This window comes from Melospiza melodia, chromosome 20 (assembly GCF_035770615.1).
Source record: "Melospiza melodia melodia isolate bMelMel2 chromosome 20, bMelMel2.pri, whole genome shotgun sequence".
In the NCBI taxonomy this organism is placed as follows: Eukaryota; Metazoa; Chordata; class Aves; order Passeriformes; family Passerellidae; genus Melospiza; species Melospiza melodia.
Genome location: NC_086213.1, coordinates 11,231,200 through 11,250,416, shown reverse-complemented (window position 1 = coordinate 11,250,416; position 19,217 = coordinate 11,231,200). Strand labels below are relative to the sequence as shown.

General features: G+C 48.4%; 1 protein-coding gene across 1 annotated transcript; it reads right to left on the bottom strand.

The window, feature by feature from the left end:
• Positions 1-811: 811 nt before the first annotated feature.
• FOXN4 (forkhead box N4) lies at positions 812-16,089 on the bottom strand. Its single transcript, XM_063173297.1, has 9 exons — positions 16,007-16,089; positions 6,786-6,949; positions 5,894-6,003; positions 5,662-5,805; positions 5,384-5,511; positions 4,545-4,641; positions 3,448-3,655; positions 1,918-2,277; positions 812-1,062 (listed from the first exon to the last, which is right to left on the bottom strand). The coding sequence occupies exons 1-9, from the start codon at positions 16,087-16,089 to the stop codon at positions 812-814; spliced, it is 1,545 nt and encodes a 514-aa protein (XP_063029367.1).
• Between the last annotated feature and the right edge of the window lie 3,128 nt (positions 16,090-19,217).

Below are 19,217 nucleotides of genomic sequence, written 5' to 3'. Positions count from 1 at the left end.
ATTATACAAATTGAACAGTGCTCAGTTCACATAATTTCTTTTCATAACAATAAATATAAATAAATTTACAAATAGTAATACTGCCTAGCACAAGAATAGACAGAAGCACAATACACAAGACTATAAATCTATTTTTTAAAAAAATCCTAAAAATCTGCATAATTCCTAAAATCCTCTAGCCAGTGATCAGTTTAATAGTTCAGTAGTACCACTTCCTTCAGGGGTGAGGACTTTTACAAATCTAGATATAACAGTGATCTGCTAGGGAGGTGACTTTTCCTTTTTTAGTGGTTTTGCTCCTTTTTTCCTACCTCCTAACAATAAATTAACAACAGTTACATCAGAAAAGTGTTAGTGGTGCAAACATCTCCAGGAACTGGGGGAGGTCTTTGTCCAATTTGGCAAATTAAGAAAAAAATGACACACCAGGGGTACAATCAACTAACTTGGGGCTGGCCAGCCCCTTGGCTTGTGGTGGCTTCTGTGACAGTGGTGACACAGCAGCTCCACCTCGGTGTGTAATAAATTTAATTCCCTTAACCTGGTGATTTTTAGCTCAGTTACATTCCAGTGAAAGTTCCTGCTGCCTTCCAGGTCCTTCTGGAGAGCTCCCCAGTCCCACAACACGAGTGTCCATGCCCTTGCCATGGGGGAAAGTGGTTTCACAAGTCCCAGCTTGATTTATTTTGGCCTCACACGCTGTGGAAGCAGCCAACGCATCCCAAAGCAGGACGAAGCCCTTGGAGCTTCCCGGTCGGATTTTAACCACGGGGAAGAACCGTCCCTCGGGATCTGCGGAACGGTGCCAAGCTCAGAGCAGAGGGATGGGTTTGTTGCCTTGGGGGTTCATGTACTGAGCAGCTGCCACATTGTCCAGGGTGGTGTAGGTGGTGTAAAGGCCAGTGACCTGCAGGTCGGAGAAGGAGCGGTCGCTGCCGCTGGACGCGGGCGTGAGGCCGGGCGTGCCCAGCTCGCAGTCGGAGAGATGCAGGGGGGAGTTGCTGAAGGCACCCAGGGTGTCCAGGCTGAAGCTGTCGTCCTTCATCTCCTCCCAAATGTTCCCTGGAAAAGATGGAATCCTGCTCACAGCAGCACATGCCCAGTTCCACGGGGCTGGGACTGAAGGGCTTAATTTGATGCTCGAGCGTGGGACCGTGGTGGTGCAAGGGACAGCAAGTCTGATCCCCTAAATCCTGTGATTCCAGACCTTTCTGGGCAGCAAGTCTGATCCCCCAAATCCTGTGATTCCAGACCTTTCTGGGCAGCAAGTCTGATCCCCCAAATCCTGTGATTCCAGACCTTTCTGGGCAGCAAGTCTGATCCCCCAAATCCTGTGATTCCAGACCTTTCTGGGCAGCAAGTCTGATCCCCAAAATCCTGCAATTCCAGACCTTTCTGGGCAGCAAGTGTCTGATCCCCCAAATCCTGTAATTCCCTGTGATTCCAGACCTTTCTGGGCAGCAAGTCTGATCCACCAAATCCTGTGATTCCAGATTTTCTGTGTCTGATCCCCCAAATCCTGTGATCCCAGACCTTGCTGGGCAGCAAGTGTGTCTATCTCCCAAATCCTCTGCTTCCAGATCTTTCCACACAGCATCCCTCTACCTGTGCTCTACCCAGGACCATGTCAGGCATTGCCACAAACCAGAGAAGTTCTACTTGCACAGAAGGAGAACCCCAAAGCATGTGGTGTCCCACATCCACCTGGTTGGACACCCCTGCTTCCCCCACTGGGGCCAGGAAGGTGTCCCAGCTTTCCCACCTGGCACAGGGACAAAAATCCACTGAGGGAAGTCACCCTGAAGATGCCACCACCCAACCCCATCCCAGAACATCCCCCTGAGGATCCTGGCTGTTTATTCAGCGTGAACACACCCACAAACCCCAGCTGTGCCCTCCCAGTGCCTTGCCCCGTACCTTGCAGCGCGAAATCCATGATGCTGGGATCCAGAGCATCCACCTCCGTGCTCATGTCCACCGCCACGTTGGGGAAGTCCGGGGCGCGTCCCATGGGGTGGTGGGGCAGGGGGCTGTGGCTTATGTCAGGCAGGGTGTGCAGAGGAGGGGTTTGTGCAGGTGCTGGCGAGTTGGGGGCGAGGCGAGCCTGGGTCTGGAGCTGGTGGTGCAGCGGCAGGGGCTGCAGGGACAGCGTCATGATGGGCTGGGGCTGGAGCTGGGACACCGAGATGCGGCCCAGGGGGGGCCCCTCGGGCTCTGCCTGCTTGCTGGGCCGCCTGCAGCTCTCGGGTCTGTCGGTGATCAGCTTGTCCAGCTCCTCTGCCCGTTCCAGGGAGGAAAAGAGATGCTTTAACACGTTTGTTCAAGGCGGTGCTGCCCAAAGAACAACTGCGTTTGTGGCGTGAACTGATTGTCACAGTGTGAGACCCAGCACAGGCTGTGACTGTGCAGGGAGCAAGAAATGACATCTAATTCCTTCCCCAAAGCCATGGTTATCCCTGACTGAGCCAAAGGAATGATCATGCAACTGCAGAGCAGCCCAGGCACCCCTGATGGCAGCTCACTCCCAGCTGTAGAGCTCTGTGGTCAGAGAAACATTCAGAATTCTGCTTATCTATAAGTATGAAAAAATTCTGCTTGTCTCCCAAATAACTGCAAAAAACTCCTGGCTGTTGCAGTGGCCCTTTTGCTTTTAAACAATAACATGTCATTTATCACTGACTGCATGTTACTGATTTTGTAGCAAAAAAAATTCCAGTTGATTTTGTCAATTCCGAGCTCCTGAAAGCATCTAAAATGTGTTTCTTTATAAATAAGAAATGTTATAAATAAGGGAGGGAATTATACATAAATAAGCTATAAATAATAAATATATTATAGAGAATATTCTATATAATAGATATAGATATAGACATATAATATAATATAATATAATATAATATAATATAATATAATATAATATAATATTTTTATATATAAATAAATAGATATAATATTAGATATATATCTACAGATATAGATATAGACATATAATATAATATAATATAATATAATATAATATAATATAATATAATATAATATAATATAATATAATATAATATAATATAATATAATATAATATAATATATATAGTATAATGTAATGTAATATTTTATAAATAAATAAATAGATAGATATAATATTAGATATATATCTATTTAGATCTCTATATATTAGATAATATAGATAATAGATATAACTACATAATATTTATATGTTGTAGTTAATATAGTATAAATAATATTAAATTCTATTTTATAAATAAGAAAGTGTCTTAGGAAATGGAGATTTTTGCAGAAGAACAGGCAAGAAATGGCATTAAAATGCTTCTCTATGAAAAGTGCATTAAATATGGCTGGATATTAAAATATTCCCCCAAACTAGCCCCAGAGGCAGAGGAGCCGTGCAGGGAATGCCGTGGACGAGCAGGATGGGGAACGTGGGCCCTACCTGGGTTAGCCATGCTCCTGTGAATAGCAGCCAAATCCTTCCTCTTCCACTTCTGCATCTCCTCCTCCATCTTGTCGATCTTGGCGGGGTTGAGGGCCCACAGGCAGCCCTTGCGGGACGTCCCGCTCAGTTTGTTCTCCACCTTCTCAAAGCACTTGTTCAGGGACAGGTTGTGGCGCACGGAATTCTTCCACCCATCAGGGGCAGTCTGCGAGGGCAGGAAGGGGTTAATGGGAGCAGCCATGATATTTCCTGAAAAATCCCTTGGCCAGGGTTTTTTCTCCTGAGAAGCCTCAGAAAAGAGATGTAAGCAACAATTATCTGATCACTTCTCCCTGTGTTTTGCTGCTCTGGAATGCGGCAGGTGCATCTTTGATTGGTTCCATGTGAGTTGTTTTTACTGAATGACCAATCCCAGACCAATCCAAGCTGTGTCGGACTCTCTGGTCAGTCATGGGTTTTTATTGCCATTCTTGTCTTCTCGTGTATCCTTTCTCTTTCTTTAGGATAGTTTTAGTATATCATTAGTTATGATATATAGTATAATATGATATAATATGATATGATATGATATGATATGATATGATATAATATAATATAATATAATATAATATAATATAATATAATATAATATAATATAATATAATATAATATAATATAATATAATATAATGTAATGTAATATAAGGTATAGTATGATATAGTATGATATGATATAATAGTATATTATACTATACTATACTATAAACAGAATAATATGATTAATACAATATAATTAATATACTATAATATTACTATACTATAAATAATATAATATACTATTACAATAGTATATATTATATTATATTATATTATATTATGTTATGTTATGTTATGTTATGTTATGTTATGTTATGTTATGTTATGTTATATTATATTATATTATATTATATTATATATAAGTAATATAACATAACATAACATAATATAATATCAACCTTCTGAGAACTTGGAGTCAAATTCTCATCTCTCACCTCGTCGTGGGGACCCAACAACACCACACCACGGGGGAAAGGGGGCAGGGATGTGGCATTTCCGAGCTGGGGAAGGCCCAGGTACCTTGAAGTAGGGGAAGTGCTCCTTCATGAAGCTGTAGATCTCGCTCACGGGCAGGCTCCCAGTCTTGCTGTTCTTCAGTGCCATGGCAATCAAACAGCTGTGGGCAGGAAACCCAGGAATGGCTTGGAATCATGGAATGGCTTGGGTGGGAAGGGACCTTAAAGCTCATCTAGTTCCACCCCCTGCCACCACCTTCCACTAGCCCAGGTTGCTCCAAGTCATGTCCAGCCTGGCCTTGGGCGCTTCCACAGCTTCTCTGGGCAGCCAGCGCTGGGGCCTCACCATCCTCACAGGGAGGAATTCCTTCCCAATATCCCATCTAACCCTGCCTCTGGCAGTGGGAGCTCACTCCTCCTGTCCTGTCACTCCACACCTTCTTGTGCTTGGCACCCTTGGACCCACCTCTTCAGACACAGACAGCTGGGATCCTGGGATGCCTGCTCCCAAGGGCTCAGAAGTCACAGAATCACAGGATGAGCTGATTTAGAAGGGACCCACGGAGATCACTGAGTCCAGCTCCTGGCCCATCCCCAAGAGTCACACCACATTCCCAAAAGGATTGTCCAAACCCTTCTTCTTGGGCTCTGCCAGGCCTGGTGCTGTGGCCACTTCCCCGTGATCCTCAGGTTTTTTACTCCTCTATGCTGTTACTCTCTCACTGCTCTCCAGGAATAACTTCCCTTGTTCACTCCTGCCACCCCTCAGAGGCAGCTCCCACACAACTCCTGCATGGATGGGGGGATTTTTGTTCCCTCCCAAAGGACCCTGACACCCCTGCAGTGTCATCACAGGCACCCCTGGATAGGCTGTGGGCACTGTGCCTCCTGCTCCCCACTCACCTGTAGGAGTAGATGGGCTTGGGATAATGCTTTGGGTGCAGCTCCTGGGCAGAGTGGGGAGCCAGGCGTGGCTGGGAATAGTGTGGCTGTGTCCCATAGGATGTGTTGTAGATTGTTGCTGGGTTACACTGTGTGCACAGGGAAAAGAAGGGAAGTGACAGATGCAAAATGTCCACTGGGGTGTGTGGGTTTAGGGATATTTTGGTTTTCTTTTAAAAGATATCTAGATTTGATCTCGGCAGGTACTTCCAAGACAGACAACAAGCACATACCAGTACCTGCTGGGGGTTCTGGGCCAGGGCAAACACCTGCTGGGGGTGAGGAGGAGGAGGATGAGGAGGATGAGGAGGATGAGGAGGGAAGAGCTGTTGCTGTGTTTGCAAACCAGGGGACAGCTGCCCACCCACGGCGTAGGGGCTCATCTGCCGAGAAAAACACAACAGTCAAGGAATGACCACCACCTTATCCCAGGAGCTGGGGCAATAAAGACCCACCAAGGCCTGCTCTTACATTGGCTCCATGTGTGGAAATGGAGTTGAGGCCCAGGATTCCCTGGGGGAGGCTGGCCTGGACGTGGATCATCACTCCGGGCGCCGAGTGCATCGCGCTCCCCACGGCACCTGGCACGGAGAGAGGAACGCAAGGGATGCTCCCATGGAAGCACAGCTCAGGGAAGGGAGGGGGTTAATGGATGCAGCTGAGCACAGGGAAGCTCTGGAGTGGAGAATCCAACCTCCCTGGCTCTTCACAGCCTGCCCAGATGACATCAGCTGCTCCCAAAACTCGTTAGGCAGGGAATGAGAGGCGGCAGCTGTTTAACAGCCCACGGCGGTGACACAGACACTGTGTCTTACAAAAGACAAACAACACGCTCAGCATCAGCTGGATTTGTGCTCTCGGGCAGGCAGGGTGACACTCTGAGCTCTGTGATGTGTGTTTGCCTAAAGGATGTTCACAAGGGAAAGAAAGGAGTTCAGCCAACACACGCTGCAAGGCTGCAAGAAGCAAAGAGGTGTGAGGTAAATGAGGTGCCCTTTGCTTTATCAGTGTTGAAACAAAGCAAAAAGATTAATTATCTCATTTCAGAGGTGTTGAAAACCTCTGAAAGCCAGGACTTAAAATACCTCAGCCCAACAGGGCACCAGCAGCTGCACTGAACAGAAATTCCCATAGGATCTGAGTGTTGCCAGCGCTGGAGCTCTCTCCCTCTTGGAATGGGGGGAAAGGCACCAGCAGAGCCCTCAAGAGAAGCCAACAGGCTCCAGGTCTTTGGACAGGAAGCAAAATGTGAAAGGATGGGAAAAGGGAGCCTGAGGGGGAGTGGCAGGGGCAGGCTGTGCTGTTTAAGGAGCAGTTATTCCCTTTTCCCATTTCCCATTTCCCATTTTCCACCCCACAGTACCTGTCTGCTGGAGCATGGCACTCTGGGCCCCCAGGCTGAAATCCATTCTCCCACTGGCCATCTGCTGGAGCCGAGGCACATCCACGGATGTCAGCCAGGACAGGGACTGCAGATCCCCCGGGAGCTCATCCTCACTCAGCTGGGAAGGGTCTGAGGCCAGGAGCCTGCAAAGCAGCAGGGGAGGTTAACAGGGAGCAGGAATGGCTGCGTTGGCCCTGGAAAGAGATGGATGGGTGCCAAAGCTCCTGCAGGTCAGGGGGAAGAACCACCAGGCTGGAATTCTGTATCCAAATCCAGATGTGCCCCGTGGCTTCACAGCTGGGTTCTGACACCCTTCACCTGGTGTTGTGTTCCTTTGTCCAGTCTGGAACATTTTGGTTGAGAAAACCTCCTGTGGAGCATTTGTAGGGGAAGCAGGCCCAGGAACCCAGCACAGAAACTGCCTGGAAACAAACCCAATATGATTCCTGATTTTCACATCTGTCAGAAATTTGCACTTGTTTGGCTTTGATGGGAGAGAAACCAGGACTTATAAATAACCTGGTCATTCTGTATTAACCCTGCAACTCAGAGCCTTGGAAGGAGCTCTGTGCCCAGCTCCTGGGGAACACATGTGGTAATGCTGGAACACCTGGAAAAACTTCTCCCAGCCCCTGGATCCTGTCAGCTGTGACAGATCAGCATCTGCATAAAAAGAGCTCCACAGACTGCTGATAGCTTCCATTCAGATACATGAAGTTATTGATACTTAAAAAACCAATTTTTAGGCAGTTTTTGACAGAGTAAAGGAGCAGAATGAAAGGTTTGAGACTGGAGGCACCATATCTGCCAGGCACCAGCAACAACAGCAGGCACAGCTGTGACAGGCTGCTTTTGGTTTAAAGCTCTGCTTTTGACACCTTTTACATGCTCCAGATCACCTGTTTTGCTTTGCTTATGATAGAGCATGTGGTACAAAATGAGAATATTGGAATATATTTACAGTACTCAAAAATTCCTGTGTGGTCCAAACTCCCTGTTAAAGTCAATAAAAGAACTCTTGCAAATGAAAGGCTAAATTAATTAATGTGGAAGAGTATTACAGGAGTCACTGGTACCTGGAGGAGTAAAGCAGTAATTAGGACATGTCAGGGAGTTGTCACTGACACCAAGGGTAAACCTAAAGGGATTCAGATCCAGGAAAACATCTTTATCTCTCAGAAGAACACAATTTAGTTGGATGCAGCTGATTTTGCTTTCAAACCCTTTTGCTTTCAAAAGCTCTCAGAGATGTGTTAAAGTGGTGTCTGCTGCTGATGCGTGTTTGCTGCCAAGTGATGCTGCAGGAAACTTAAATAAATCTGATCTCTCGCTGAAGCATCTTTTATGCTTTACACGACTCTAAATCAGCTTAAAAGAGCAAGGCACAACTTCAGTGCCTGCCTGCCCTGGAGCTCTCAGCTCCTCTATTCAGGAATTCCAGAAACACCTATAAAGGCTCCCTGAACCACTGTCGGGGGGAAAAAACTAAAAAAAAATATTTTTGTTTGCAAAAAGATTTTGTATAGGAGAAAAGCGGGGGGGAAATCAACACGGGACCAAGAGCCAAAGAATAAAAAAACCCTCTTCAAATCTCCCTCTCAGCCTGCCCCGCTTTCTCTCTCCTACTGTAGTTATAGGGCAATAATTAGCATTGCCATGGTTACGCCGTTATTTGGCCAGGCTTGGGGACTTCCATCCATTAAAAAAAAAAAAACCAAAAAAAAAAACAAAAAAAAAAAAAACAAAAAAAAAACCCCAAAAAAAAAAAAAAAAAAAAAAAAAAAGCAAACCCCATCATCAGGTGACGGCTCTCCCGGCTCGGAGATTGGCTGGATTGGAAGAAAACAGGGGCATGAAATGATTTGAAAACCGGGCAGGCTCGGGGGTCGCTCGCAACAGTTGGTTGGGAGCAGGGGGAGCCGCGGGCCCTTTGTGCGCCCAACGCCCGCCGCCCCTGGCACGTGTCCCCTTTGTCTTTGGGGACCCCGCTTAATTGTGCCACCCCCCGCACCCGCTCCCTCTTTACAAGCCTCCCATTAATCTGCCCCGAGTGACAGGCGACACACAACACACGTCCCCTCGCCATCTGGCACCCCGCGCCCCGCCGGCACGAACGGGGTCAGCGCTCCGCATCGTGCAAACGCAGAATCGCCCAATTCTGCGCCATCGGGCCCTTCCCCCGGGCAGGATCGGCGCTCCCGGGCCGCATTCCCGGCCGTTCTGCTGCCCAGCCCTGGCCCGGGATGCTCCCAGCCCCGGGAAGGTGGGACAGCGTGTCCCGCTCAGCATCCGCGCCAGGGACGCGGAGAGGGGCGAGGAAAGGCTCTGGTATAGGATGGGAAATTGTTGTTAGTGCATGAGGCTCTGTTTTAAATGGATATGAAGGTGTAATGGTATTTAGTAACTAGAGAAGTGTGCAAAATGGCTCTTTGTCCAAGTCAATGGTCTTCCCTTCCCTTCCCTTCCCTTCCCTTCCCTTCCCTTCCCTTCCCTTCCCTTCCCTTCCCTTCCCTTCCCTTCCCTTCCCTTCCCTTCCCTTCCCTTCCCTTCCCTTCCCTTCCCTTCCCTTCCCTTCCCTTCCCTTCCCTCCCCTCCCCTTCCCTTCCCTTCCCTTCCCTTCCCTTCCCTTCTTTGAGTTTACAGTAATTCTTTTAAAACCACCTCAGCCTGTTCACTACGCTTTTTTTAAAAAATAGATTTGCTACTTATCAGATTAACATCCTGGTAAAAATGAAGGAGAAAGCAAATTCAATCAGAATTACACCCCTGCCCATGGCAGAGGGTTGAAACAAGATATTTAAGGTCCCTTCCAACCCAAACCGGTCTGGATTCTGTGATTATTTGATAATTCTGCGATTCCATGATTTGATAGTTCTATGATTCCACGGTTTCAAGTTTAAGGATTATTCTCCAGGCTGCCTTCAAAACCCATGTTGATATCTCTCATGTCTTAAAGTAGGTGAAATTTTAAAGAATTCCCATTGCTGCCTGGCTGAGGAGCTTTAAAATCTGGGAATATTCTGTAGCATAAACCCAGCACATCTCCCAGGCCACAGGCTCAATTTCTTCCAGTGAAGAAATTCTAATTTAACTGCAAAAAAAAAAAAAAAAGAGAGAGAGCCAAGCACAGGAATAACCAACACTGTCATCTCCTGGGCTTCAGTCTTCCTGACCTCAAAATTGCCAGCTACAGATCCATAAATTGGAATACCAGGTGGGATTGGATTCAGCTCCCCACCACAACCTTGCTCATCTCACTTTGGAGGATAAATTCCAGGAGGACAAACTCCAGGAGTCAGAGCTCCTGCCTTTGGCTGGGTGTTCACAGCCCCTGGCACAATGGGGCACTGTGGTAAAAGCAGCCTTTCAGTGCATGTAAATGAGATAAATAGTGATAGGCTGTAATTAATGCACTGCTGAGCCTCCCCTGCTCATTCCCAGGGCTCCTGGAACAGAACCCCAGCAAGGGGAGGCTGCAGCCCCAGCAGAGGTGCTGCAAACATGATGTTGTTTTTTTCAGAGTGTGGTGAAATGATGCAACTCCACTTTTACCCCTCTGCAGTAAAATATCTCATGCTTCTGTTTGTCTCCTGCAAGGATGAGAATCCAGAGGGTGCTGAGGGTTTACAGCCCAGTTCTCCTGTGTGTCCCAGGATGCTGATCCTGGGAAAAGTGCCTGGAAAACTGGGTGTGATACAGAAATGCTCCTTGACACTGTTAGTCTTTACAATCTGCTCTGGAGTTATCTGCCCAAAATATTTATTCCCATCAGGAGCACCTTGGAATGAGACCCCTTTCCAGATCTGATCCTGGCAAAGTTCACCAGAGCCTGCCAGCAGCACAAAATCCTCACTCACAGCTACCTAAAGGTTATTTTCACCATTTTCCCCCCACCATCAAGGGCATCCTGCTGGCACAAGGTGGAATTGGGGTCATTCCTGGCCTGGCCTTGCAGGAGTTTAACACCAGAGCTGGATCTGAGCCTGTGCTCACCAGTGGGGCTTTGCCACCTTCCCTCAGGCTGAGCTCGAGGTGGTTCCTCCCCTTGGGAACCTCTGCCAGGGGAATTATCCATGAATTATCCACCTCTACATTGCCTAGGACAGTGAATTCATGGCTGCAGACTGTAAGGATCATCTCAAGAACTCATCACCTCCACCTGAAACAGAGCCAGGCCAAAAGCCCACAGCTGCATTTGGGATATTCCAGGGTTTTGAGTCGCACTCAGTGGACAGGGCTGTTTCCCATTTTCAGCACTGAGTTTTTTATCCCAGGCTTGGGTGACACAACTGCTCAACAGGCAGGAGCAATTGGGTGATGAGTTCTTAATTAACTGTTTGCAATGGTTTCTCCAGTCAGAGACAACTGGGCAGGAAGAGTCCAAAGCAAACCTCTTCTAGAAGTGGTGTTTTCCTTTGTCTGGGGTTACACAAAATCCTCAGGGCAAGCACAGGGAGTTCTTATGTGCAAGACAAGGAGAAGATTTGTATTGTGACTCTCCATCTGTGTCCATGGTGAGAAGTGTCCTCTGTTTTACTGAGGGACTCAACTTCCCCATCTCCTTCAGCTCCTCATTCCCTGTAAGTCCTTCCCCTTCATTTTCCTGCCTCCCAGGTGCTTTTCCTCCCACTGTTTTCTGGTTTCCACACTCACAACACCCTACAACTTGTTTCTGTCCCAGCCCCTCTCCTGCTTTACCAGCAGCTCCCAGAGTTTTTGGTCTGTGATTTCTCCCTGAAGGCACAGCACACACATCCAGTCCCACACCATCATCCCACCCCTCTCTCTGGCTTCAAGATTTCTGGGTTATTTCTGGCCTTGCTGGAAATCAGAACAGAAATTAAGTTTCAAGAGGGTCCCTCCTTATCTATAACTCAAGAAACATAGTGTCATCAGAACAAAAACTAGTGAGGAAAAATTAAATATCATCAATAACCTGGTAGGTGGTGATGGTCCCCTTTCCTCGCACCATGCTGGACTCTGAAAATCTCCTGCAAAGGTACTTGGCACTAAGAACAAGCTACAGCTGCACTCCTGGAGCCTTTTATCCATCCTAGCTCCCCATTTCACAGCCCTCATTACACCAGTTTGCTGTGGGATCAGTGGAAACTGAATTACAGTGAAATGTGTAATGCTTAAACACAAGAGGAAACAAGAGGTGATGGCAGCACTGCACCCCCAGCCACTCATTCCCTGCTCTGCCCTAACCATCCCTAGGCTGGGATTTGCCAAATACAGCTGGGATCTGACTCTGGAACCTGTTTGGTAAAAAAATCCCAAACCAAACAACTCAAAAATCAGCCCTTTGACCGAAGTCAGAACAAGCAAAACGTGCTGAAGCACCAGGCACCACAGGAATGCTTTATACTAAAATCAGGACCATGGTCAGACTGGGGAGCTGCTTTTTCCTAGGGAATTGCTGTTCATTAGCCCTGGAGCCTTGTGTGGGTGTCAGAGCAGTGTGGAGGGGATGGATATCAGCTCTCCAACCTGTCCCTGGGCAGGGCTCTCAGAACCCCTCAGTCTCTGGGCCTGCAGCAGCTCCTCTTCCTGCACATGAGCCTCTGGGATCCCTCAGGAATGCTGGAAAAATCCCAAATCCCTTTCTCTATCCATGTTTTGGCCTTTCTGAGGTAATGGATGAGCCCTTTCTGCTCTCACAGGATCCCGGGGTGCTGCCCCAAACCAGCCCCAGGAGAAGCAAAAGGCCACAAATTTTATTCCTCCAGATCAGCACATTTCAGGAGTGCTGAGGAAACAGTTGTGCTAATCCACTTAAATCAATCCAGTTTGACTGATTCCTTGGAGGTTTCTCACTTTTTTTTTTTCTCTTTTTTTTTTTTTTTTTTTTTTTTTTTTTTTTTTTTTTTGGGGAAAAGAATGAAGCCACTCCCGTGCTGGAATTCCTGGGGCACTTCGAGTCATTATCTCAGTGCCTGTCACAGGAATGTCACAGGAATGGACACTGGCATTTTCTCCAGGAACAATTAGGGTGTTGTTAGTGATGCATTTGTAACCTTTTTGTGTGCACACTCCCATCCATCCATCCATCCATCCATCCATCCATCCATCCATCCATCCATCCATCCATCCATCCCAGGGGACAGAGGCGTCACTTGCTCTCCAGAAACCCCAGACATGAGAGGACAACAAATGTGCTCAAATTAGAGATTTGTCATCTTTTTCCACACTGGAATGCTGTCACATCTGGAATTTATGGAGTACAGCAGTTCTGTGCATCTTAATCTGATTTTACACTATACTGTGGCAACATAAAGTAATTAAGGAAAAAATTGATCAGACTAATGAGCTAATGAATATAGACAATTCTTTAAGAATCAAAGAGATAATTAAAATGGGGTAAAGGACAATAAAATCTACCAATATACTGAATTATTAATGATTAACACCTTTTCATCAAAAATTTAAAGCTTAATTCCCATTTAACATATAGAAAATACATTGCAAGGCCTTCAAAACTCTCCACAAGGCTTCTGCCAACTGGAAATACATAATAAAGCAAAAAAATAGAAATGTGGTCCTTACACCAAATATTGTTGAATCAGATCTTAAAATCAAAACGACAGATTTCATATTTCAATTCAAAATATTGCTTGAAGGCTGCAGCACCCAGGAGCTGAAGAACCTGGATTATCAGGAATCAGACCATAAATTCCATGGGAAAAGCCTGGAGCTGGCTCCTATAATTTGTACAGGTCTGTGCTGGAGCTACCACGAGCCACCACTGTATAGAAAACTCGTGGTCTGCCTGTGCTGTGATTTAAAATCAAAATACTGGCACTAAAGCATGTTAATTATTAATGATGATTAACAAGGATGAAGTACTAAGGGTTAAAAAATCTCGGTGTGTTACAACTCTCTATTTTCATTCCCTTAAATGCAATATGGAATTATTAGAAATATTTGTCAGCCCTACAAGGGTAAATATATTGAATATGGTGGTATTTTCTGTAGGAAACTGAGAGAGGCAGCTGCTAAAATAAATAATTACTTTGCATCGCAGCCAGGCAGTGACAGCACCATAAAAACAGGCAGTGGAGGAGATCTGATGGCCCTTAATCTGTGCTGTTTAATATCCCAGAGCTGCACTGCTGGGAGAGACATTTGCCTAAAATCAATTTACTGGGGTGCAGAAAGTCCTGCGGCCAAAACTTCATCACCACCCCGAGCCACAGCAAATTCAAATTCACTGCAGAGGCTTTGGAGCTGCGCAATTCAAAGATCTGCTAAAATCAGATTTTTGCCACATTCCCTTCACCAAAAAAAAAAAAAAAAAAAAAAAAAATTAAAAAAATTATAAAATCCCAAGTTTTCCAGCTGTAAGCACAGCCTGCCTGCAGACTGATGGGTGTCTGGGGGTTTGATCCCCTCCCTCCCCAGCGGAGCCGGGGCTCCTCCAGGTCCAACTGTCCCATTGAAAGGCTCCAAATGAGACAGAAGAGTATTCTCAGCACAGCCCCAGCCTCCCACTCGCTAATTGGAGGCCATTCCCCATTTTGTGGAGCCTTGATGCTCCCCCATGGAGAACTCAGGACTGTGGGTTCCAGTCTTGGACTGTGGTGACAGCAGGAGAGTAAACAGAGCTGATAGAATTTGACAGGTCTATTCTTTTCTTAAAATCATTCAGTCTAAAAGATTTTCTTTTACATAATCCAAAGTGTTTTCTCATGAAGTAGGACAAATACTGCTCTGCATTTATGGTGCAGTTCAGATTTTATGCATTTTTATCAGAATTTGCCGCTATTAAACGAGGTCAAATAATTTGTTTTAAAGCCGTGGTAAAAAAAAACAAAACACAAGTGGGTGAAAAACTTTAGAGAACTGAGCACAAAATGTTTCACAGAGGACTCAAAGCTGGTTTTTAAAAGGAGAAAATAAGAAAGTTATGATTTTTTTACTGAAATAAGATAAATCCTATCTTTCTCCCCCCAAAAATAATTTTTTTTCCCTGCAGCTCTGAGTTAAAGAACAGTTCTCTCCCTAAAAAAGGGGCTTTGTTAAGGTGGTGAATTCTGCAGGGCACTGAAGACCCAGCCTTAAATCCACGTCCCCAGAAGTCCCTCTCACCCACACCCTTCCTTAAATCCCCAATAATTTCTTCACCAATATTTACGCAGCCAAGAAAAATGCCCCGAGCCAACAGTGCCTGGGCACAGAGCAAAGGCAGAGGCACAAACCCTTTCCCCAGAGGCTGCAGGGACTAAAACAAATCCCTGGCTCAGCTGCAAGAGCCTGAGCTGCAGCCTTTGCATTTTGAATAGAGAGAGGCCAGGAGAAGAATACCTGCAGCAGCCCCAGGAAAGGTTGCAAACCCCTCAGGCTGGGAGGGAGGATTCTCTCAATGCTCGTTTTATGCGTTAAAACAAAAAGAATTAATTTCCTTCTGGTTTGCTTTTCTGTTTTGTCGTGGGAAGTGGGACGTGTTGTGTGTGTTCTGTATTTGTTGGAGCTCGGCATCATGTGACAAAATGTAACCTAACATAACCCAGGGCTCTGTAACTCATGCAGAACCCTCCTGCAACCTCCAACAATGCTTTGAAATGATAAATGGAGGCACGGCGGTGCAGGTAAATTAAATTATGAAAGGCTCTTTGGCAGAGCCAGGTTTGTTCCCACCCATATTAAAAGCCCTTTGACAGGTTGTCAGTGCTTTGGAGGGCTGCACAAGTGCTTGTTTTAATTAAAAAAAACTCCTCCAGTGTCGCTTGCTCAGTCTCTCCATGACTGCTCCACAACAATGCAAAAAGTGATCTGCAAGGGAACTTTTAAATTATTATATTGTAACGAGAATCTCCTTTTGTGGCAGCGCTCACACAGGACTGAGAATTTACAGAGAGGTCAGCCCAAGGTTTTGGAGGTGTGTTTATCAAATATAGGTTAGTATCAAAATCAGAGAATCACAGAATGATTATGGATGTAAAAGACCTGCAATATTACCAAGTCCAGCCTTCATCCAAATGTGAATACTTTAAACAGGAATGTTTCTGAATAAGGAATGCATTGTAACTGCTCATCAGCCTTACAAATCTTATTTAGAGTGGAGAAATAACTCAGATAGCTTTAAAAAAAATAAAGAAGAAGAAGAAAAGTGGATTTCTACATACTAAAAGGATTTTTTAGGAAGCAAGGAGGAGGCAGCAGGAGTGCAGTGCACGTTTTTGAGACGGAGCAAACCTCACCTGTACTCCTGCGAGGGGTGGTGGTTTTGCCCTGAATTCCTAATGATTCCTGACATTATGGACGGGATATCGCTCTCTATCATCTCCTGGGGAAGCAGCAGAAGGCAGCGGTCAGCAGCAGTAGCTATCCAGCACTTCAGCAGCGGCGGGAGCCCCCGAGCCCGCCCGAGCCCCGGCCCCGGGCACGGCACCGGCACCGGCGCGGCCAGGTGCGCTGCTGGCACCGGGAACGGCAGGAAAACATCCCGGGGATGATCCCAGCCCAGAGAGGGACCCCTGAGGGAGGGACAGCTGCCCACGGGGTGAGGGGACCGGGAGCACCGAGCCAGCCGGGAGCGCTCCCGCTCTTATCCCGCAATCAGCATCCGCCGCATTTTGGGTGGAAAAGCTGCGGGAGCTGCGGCGGCCCGAGCGCGGGGATGAGGGGAGACCCCAGTCCTGGACTCCCGGTCATGCAAGGGGAGCCCGGGGGGGATCCCAGCACCCCTGCCCCACGGATGGAGGGAGCCTGGTGCTTCCAGCCCCGCGGATAGAAGGGGAATCCCAAATCCGGGAGAATCCCCAAACCGCTGCCCCAGGGATGGAGGGAGCCGGGGAAAACCCCAGCCCCGCATCCACGGGGATGGAGCGAGCCTGGAAAAAAGCCAGCCCCGCAACCTCGGGAGGGGTCAGGGGGAGACGAGGGATGGACGAGCCCGGGGGTCCCCGGGATGGAGCGAGCCCCGGCATTCCCACCGCGCTGCCCCGGGCATGGATGGATGCAGGGGACACGGGGCTCCCCATCCCCGCTGTCCTTGCATGGAGGGAACCCGGGAGTCCCCATCTCTGCTGCCCCGGCATGGAGTGAGTCCGGGGCTCCCCATCCCCGCTGCCCCGGGCATGGATGGATGCAGGGACCCCGGGGGTCCCCATCTCTGCTGTCCCTGCATGGATGGATGCAGGGAACCCGGGGTTCCCCATCCCCGCTGCCCCGGCACGGAGGGAGCCCGGGGCTCCCCATCCCCGGTCTCCCACCCCTCACCCGGTGCTGCCCCGCTCCGTGCACCAACCTGTCGGGCGGGGCCCCGGGGCCGCCCGGAGCTCGGCGGGCGCTCGGTGCGCGGGGCCGGCGGCGGGGCCGCGCTCCGGCCCCGGTTTAAATTTCCCTCTCCGGAGCTGTCCAGCCCCGAGCATGCGCGGCCCGGGCCGGGGTCAGCGGCGGGGCAGGGCCGGGCAGAGCCGCCCCCGCCCCCGGTGCCCCCGCCCCGCCGCACCGGGCGGCGCGTCCCGGCGGAGAGCGGCGAATGGGAAAAGGGGGAAAAGCCCGGATTGACCCAACTTTGTGCAACTTTCCGCAGGGAGGAGGGGGAGGGACCCGCCCGCTCAAACGGGCACCGGCGGGAGGAGAGCGGAGCGGAGCGGGGCGGGGCGGGGGGAGCCGGTGCTCAACGCACGGTGCCCGGTACCGGTGCTCAGTGCACGGTGCTCAGCGGATGCTCGGTACCCGGTGCTCGGTGCCCCGCTCGTTGCTGCGGGAAGCGGAGCGGAGGCAGCGGCCGGAACCGCCTGTCCCGCCTGTCCCCGGTTGTCCCCGGTTGTCCCCGGTACCGGGATGGCCGCGGGAGCGGGAACGGAGCCGGGACAGCCCCGGGCAGGGAGCGCCCGGCCTGAGTCTCAGCACTGCGGGAGGTGAGGGATGAGGATGGCAGGGATGAGGATGGGAAGGATGAGGATGGGAAGGATGAGGATGGGAAGGATGAGGATGGGAAGGATGCTGAGGCCCTGGCACAGGATGCTCAGAGAAGCTGTGGCTAACCCTGGAAAGGTCCAAGGCCAGGCTGGACAGGGTTTGGAGCAATCTGTAAAGAGAAAAAGTCATTCTGAGCATTGTAATTCTGCCTCCTCTTTCACCAGAGGTTTTTAAGCGTGATTTAGCCATCAGAGAGTTAAGTCTGATGATAATGGCATGAATTTGGGACAGTGTTACTTCCAAGGACCACAAAATCATGGATCAAACATCTGAGCCAAGGTCAAATCCCACACCAGCACAGATCCAGCCCCAGGAAATATTGGCTTGGACTGTCTAGGTCTTTTCTTGAGACCAGGTTTTATTTCCTATAAACCCATCATCAAAACAGGGACCAACCTTCTCTGTCAGGAAAAAGTTTGAAGTCTGTGATGACACTGGGACCTTTGCACAGCAAAGCTGAAATGTGGAAATACTCCCAATATCCTTGCACAAGGAAAACCCACAAGATCCATGATAAATATATTTCCTTGTACTTGCCAGTTTACCACAGAGTATGGAGGGGGTGAAATGTGAATACAGATCTTTTTTATTCTGTTCTTAATGAGAATCTGTTCACTTTGATGAGCATCAAATCTCTCTCTGTTAATTGCTGTCAATAGAAGGGGAGGTTAATCAATACTTCCATGAAATCAATGCCTTTATCAGGCAGTTCTGGAGAGCTGAAATAAGAGGAGAAGTCACAGTACTGGCAGAGCCTCAGGCATGGAGTTTGCACAGTTGCAAGGGTTCCCTTAATTACAGGCTGCATTAATTAGCGCTGGGCTGCAACTTATTAAAAGGTCATCTCAGATCTTTACATCCTTACCTGGTAACTCAAAAAACACTTTAAAGAATGGGGTTTTGTGGCTGAATATTTGCAGGAGGGGTGAGGATAAAACACAAGGTTCCCTCCAGGTCTCCCTGGAGCCTGTTCAAGACCTTGTGCTGAGCTTTCCCCCTGGCTGCTTTCCCGCAGGAACACATTCCATGCCCGAGCTGGTTTTCCCCATCTCAGGTGGTTTGCACACCTTGGAAGGGCAGGTGAGGATCAAGGGGTGGCTCCTGCCCCGTTTGCTCACCTGCCACGGGCAGGGATCAAGGGCTTAGCTGTCCAAAACCTGCAGCAGCAAGTTCCAACAAGGAAAAATCCAGTAGATTGGTGCAAGGAGCTTTTTCACAATGGGGGAAGTCCAACACTGCAATGGGCGCTGGGGAGGTTTTGGACGGGACAAAACTCTGAGGAGTTCGGGGAGGCACAGAAAGGTTTGGGTTGGGAGGGACCTTAAAAACTCAGGTTGTTTCAGTCCCTTCCACAGCCCAGGGAGCTGCAGCTGTTCCATGTTCCATCTGGAGCTGCAGAACTGCAGGCTGATTGTTGGACTTTTAAAAAATTGGGGTTTTCCCTTTGGTTTTTGTTTTTTTTTCTCACCAGTTCCTGCCAGG